Consider the following 5,126-nt stretch of genomic DNA (forward strand, 5'->3'; position numbering starts at 1 on the left):
CGTGTACATACGGTCCACCTGCAAGAGGGAGTCCAACACCTGTCACGCACACAAACCACGGCCAATGGTTTACGGCAACCAGGTAGATTCAAAGTGGGGGGATTATCAGAGCTTTCGTTACCCCTTGGTACTAGTTTCATTCCAACGATCATGCGGTTTACATGTTTTTTATTATACACCGATGAAAATGTGCATACGTGATGTAACGAATCGTAATCGTGTTCGCATTTTCAAGTTTTTTTATTAACCGGCGTAAATGTTCAACCGAAAGTGAACGATCTTTTACCTTTTACCTTCGGACGTGCCGATATTAAAAATGTTTTGAGGTGTGTGTTGTGATTCGTTCAATTTTTCAACCAAATTATTTTCCTTCGCCCCCCTTTCTCTGTCTCTCGATTTCGTTTAAATTTCACAATTTACCGTAATTGTTCTCAGTCACGATATTAGGAGACGGTAGAATTTCAATGCACCAAATTGCCTCTATCGATGGAATTCCTTAAAAAAAGAAAAAAAAAAGAAGACAAAATTTTCGCTTTTCTATTCTAATGAAAAAAATGTCGATATTTATGATTCTTATTCGAACGATATTATAAAAAATGATTAATTCTATTTCCAAAAGTTATTTGGAACGCAATATCCTATCATTAATTGTTAATAATTAGACGAATATTCCATTTTCTTGCAAATGTAGATTTATCTGTTAGATTTATCACTGGATTAAGAGTAATGAAATTTTTATATAAATATTTATTCGATATACTTTTAATATTTACAATTGTAATTAATTGAATTCTTAATTACAAAACAACGTATATATCATATCATGTATAGTACTTTTGATATTCGAGCGAATAATAAATATCTAATATCATAAAACAATTAGAAATTTAAAAAATTTATAACAAAACTAAATATTAGATCATTCAAAACTGCAATTAATTTTTGGAAAATCTACATAACAATATAGATAATCCATTTCATTGTCTATTATCGTATAGGTAAATATATGCATGCGATTACGATTTAGAATATAGGAATGTATTTTAATTTGAATAAACGTTTGAACACCTTTTTCTATACGTAATAAGATAATTCAAGTAATAATTTGTTGAAGATAACGTAATAATTTTCGTTGTTTTTATCTAGATACGTAGCATTGTTCGTTCGATACTTATGCGATGAAAAATGGTGAAAATGAAGGGAGAATCGATCGATGTTGAGAAACGAATGAATCGTGACTCACCGAGTATGAAGGAAAATATGCATAATGACGATTGCGATGTCGAAGCGGAATTGACCAGTCTTTCGTGGTTACAATCGCTCGACATTACGAGTGCTTCTAGTTTGCCAACGCCTCCTTGTTCTCCATCTCCACCACCAGTGACGCGACAACCAAGGAAAAAGCTTTCACCCTTGATTAAGGCCGAATTAGGTAAATCATTTCGTTCGAATCATTTTTTTCATTTTCTTTCGACTTTCGATTCTTCGATCATTAAAAAAAATGTTAAACGCGTGAATGTTAAATATTCATTTAAAATAATAGACTAAATGTTGATCTAATAATGTTAAATAATATTAAGTTAATGCGCATAAAATCTTGTTTCTTTCGAATTCAAATTCGATAGTTAGTCCAATCATATATTTTTTAATGTTATAATTAATAAATTTCAAGTCGTTTCTTATTTCTTCGTTGAATATTATGATCATATCATCATATGATTAAAAACAAAATATACATCAAATCTATTCATTCATATCAATTTAATATTCTTTCGATTATTATTCAGTAATTTATCTTTTTCTTCGTTATTAAAAATATATATATATATATAAAAGAAAAATAATTTTTTTTGTTCATTTTTTATTATATATATCCATTCTTAGATCGTACATGTGTAAAAATATTCCATGTAAATGAACGTTTCGTTGATTTTTGTTTAGATCTAGCTGCAAATGCCGACAAATATCGAACTGATCCTGACGCAAAACCGCCATTTTCATACGCCACCATCATTTGCCTGGCGATGCGTGCGAATAATAACAAAGTGTCTCTCTCAAACATATACGCATGGATTCGAGAAAATTTCTTATTTTACAAATATGCCGATCCTGCTTGGCAGGTGTGTATAAATTTTCCATTACCTATTATTATTTGTAACGCGCCATTACAATATTTTTAAAATATCTTACGAACGAAATCTTCGTAATTTTTTCTTTTTTTTCTTTTTTTTTTACATAGATATCAATTAACTTTTTTTTTAACTCTTTCTTTTATTTCGAACAGAATTCAATTCGACACAACCTATCGTTGAATAAATGTTTCGTCAAATTACCACGTTCGAAAGATGAGCCAGGCAAGGGCGGTTTCTGGAAATTAGATTTGGAGAGAATGGAAGAAGGTAGAAAATCGAAACGGCGGGCAACCATGTCCCAACGAATTCGCGGATCGAAGAAATTAACGTCTGGAAAAACAACGGTAACGAACGATGCACAAAGCAATGGTGCTCCATCGATCAATTGTTCCTCTACCTTGTACGAGACTCCGCCCAGTAGCGTATCTCCTCCGATTCCGGATTGTCTCTCAGAAATTCCTGACTCTACGCAAGTCAGTTTAAGCGAGGATGATCTAACCGGTTTGTTAATCGCTACCGCCGGTTGGGACGAGAATCAATTGGATCTCTTAGATTCCCTTCTCGACACCCTGTAAGAAGGTTTTCTGAGCCTCTCCTATTTATGCAAATTCAAACACATTTACTTACGTTTAACTTCCTCGACTTCTCATTTACCCGGAACAAATTGCAGCTCGGCCGATAAGTAAGTTATTTGTTTTCTAACTTAACGCGCTCTGAAGATAAAAACAGAAAAATTTTTCTTAAATAGCTACAACATAGATGCAACGTTCGTTGTCGATGTAGAGGAAATATTTCAATTGCATCCAAATCGATCCAAGATTCGATACGAGATTCTACGGAAGAAAAACAAATTATTCTTACCGTTTTATCCCTCGGAATGCAAGGTTAAAATAATATCGGGACACAAAATTGTTTAAAGATTCCTTGAGAATTAATAATTCGAATGTAAGTTTTTTTTTAGTGATATATTTTTTTTCTATTATATTAGAAGGAGACAGGAAAGGGGAGTAATTTACTTATTGACCGACTCACGTAAATTTCCAAAGCTTTTCCTCGATGTGAAACGAATTTAAATATATATATATATATAATATATAAAAAACTGGAACCAACTTTACAAAAATCTGTGTATTCAATGATTTACAATATTTGTAATCCAATGGAAATAATTTCTAATACATCATCTGGAAAAGTTTAAAGTAAATATCGTTGTGAAACGTATCGATGGCTGATCGAAATAAAACTTCGCTACTGTGCATAGCATAACGTTGGGAAAATGATACAGCAAACCAGGGCACACAGGCAATGGAATAATCCGTTATTTTAATCGACAATGCTGCGCGATCTTTTGGCCAATGTGTTTATTTTTCCGTGTTTATTTTTTAATCGATCGTTGGAATTGTAGAGAATAATCAATTGGATTTCGAATTTTCTTGCTTAATAATTTTTCTAACTTTGTGCAAAATGAGTTAGATTTTTTTTTTTTGAATTTTGTTTTCATCTTTGTAACGATTGTCAAATTTATTTATCCTTATTTAGCCTAAAAAATTTCTATCTGTTTTAGAAATACTTTATTGGTTACTTTACGAGTTATAGGAATATAAATCGTGTACACGAATCGAAATTGTATATTTAAATCATTAAATACACAGGATAACTGGTAATGCCTTTTTCTGGATAAATAATCAAATTTTAGTCATAAAAGTTCAGTTTCGATTTAATTTATTATATCTAGACATTGCATTAATCAATTTCAATTTTTTTAAAAAATAGTATATGGAAAAATGAAGAAATATATTATTTTCTCCAATTCATTTAAATTAATTATTTGCACGTTGATCGATAATAAATTTCAGAGGAGAGCAGAAAAATTGAAAAAAGATATTAATCGAAATGTATATAAAATGTTTCAATTATTTTAAGTTAATTTAAAAAAAATGATATTTACTTATTCAGCAATAATTATTACTGTTGAAATATTTGTTAATACGGAAACATAATTTTTGCTTATTACTTGACTGAACATATTATATATGTATACATATATATATATATATATATAGACAAAAATTTTAATAAATCGATAAGTTAATAATACTGTGTACTGAAAAGCAATTATAATATTTGTGACACAGTAATTTGCAGTGTGCCTTCGAAATAAAAAAAAAAAAAAATAAATATTTATGATATCGTACATTTGCCAACTCGATTAATTCGTGCAGAGTATATTTCGTATTCCTGCTTTAAAGTAATAAAATACAAAGTGCCTTATAAGTATTATCCGCAAAAAAAGTTATTATTATTTTAATTCTTGATATTATTCCGGAAAATTGTCATACGTTGCAGACAATAATAAAATACGATTCAATAAAATACGATGTCACTCTCCGACAATTTACAATTTATTTATCAATGTTTTGTGAATCGATGAAATAAGTAATGTTATAAACGTGAAATAATCAAAAGAAAGACAAATAATTGTTAAACCGATAATACAGTGAGAAATTATGTAACGACGAATAGATTCCAATAAATGATATGAAAAGGAAAAAAAAAAAAAAAAAAAAAAAAAGAAGATGTCGGAAAATTGTTTGCAATTTGTAATACTTTTCTGAGATGAGATCGTAATTGTGCAAGGTTATATATATTTACATATGTATGTGTGTCGTCATAGAAGCCTAATATGTGAATTAATCGTTGACAAATTGAATTTTTTTTTTTCCAAAAAAAAATTATACTCGCGTACTGTTGCGTACCGTAATGGCCGTAATGATTTATAAATGAAAAATACGAATGAATTTTTTTAGCTTAAGTAAAAACGATTAATTGATATATTTGTTACGTAACGTAGATTAGAAGTTAATTTCCGTCCAGATATCGTTTGCAATATTTTATAAAATAATTGTACAATATGTCTCGTATTTTTATCGACGTCTCATTCTTTTTGTCCTTAATTTATTAGAAAGAAAGGATATTATCGAGTAAGTAAGTATA

The 5,126-nt window shown here is 29.6% G+C and overlaps 1 protein-coding gene across 2 annotated transcripts; it reads left to right on the top strand.

Moving 5' to 3' along the window:
- Positions 1 to 113: 113 nt before the first annotated feature.
- Positions 114 to 3,549, top strand: LOC102672627 (forkhead box protein J1-B-like). Of its 2 annotated transcripts, XM_006620698.2 has the most exons (4): positions 114 to 326; positions 1,147 to 1,432; positions 1,942 to 2,120; positions 2,285 to 2,707. In XM_006620698.2, exons 2-4 carry the CDS (start codon positions 1,186 to 1,188, stop codon positions 2,705 to 2,707), a joined length of 849 nt encoding a protein of 282 aa, XP_006620761.1. In that variant the 5' UTR covers positions 114 to 326; positions 1,147 to 1,185. The 2 variants fall into 2 exon arrangements, with proteins under 2 accessions (XP_006620761.1, XP_031368761.1); XM_031512901.1 differs by lacking the exon at positions 114 to 326 and having other exon boundaries at positions 1,186 to 1,432; positions 2,285 to 3,549.
- The last annotated feature ends 1,577 nt before the right edge of the window (positions 3,550 to 5,126 follow it).

This window comes from Apis dorsata, unplaced genomic scaffold (genome assembly GCF_000469605.1).
Source record: "Apis dorsata unplaced genomic scaffold, Apis dorsata 1.3 scaffold_525, whole genome shotgun sequence".
In the NCBI taxonomy this organism is placed as follows: domain Eukaryota; kingdom Metazoa; phylum Arthropoda; class Insecta; order Hymenoptera; family Apidae; genus Apis; species Apis dorsata.

What these genes read in the sequence shown, in the direction of transcription:
- LOC102672627 (XM_006620698.2), top strand. Translation starts at nt 1,186, where the DNA reads ATGGTGAAAATGAAGGGAGAATCGATCGATGTTGAGAAACGAATGAAT. An exon ending in CTTGATTAAGGCCGAATTAG is followed by an intron (nt 1,433 to 1,941) that starts GTAAATCATTTC and finishes ATTTTTGTTTAG; the next exon opens with ATCTAGCTGCAAATGCCGAC. An exon ending in ATGCCGATCCTGCTTGGCAG is followed by an intron (nt 2,121 to 2,284) that starts GTGTGTATAAAT and finishes TATTTCGAACAG; the next exon opens with AATTCAATTCGACACAACCT.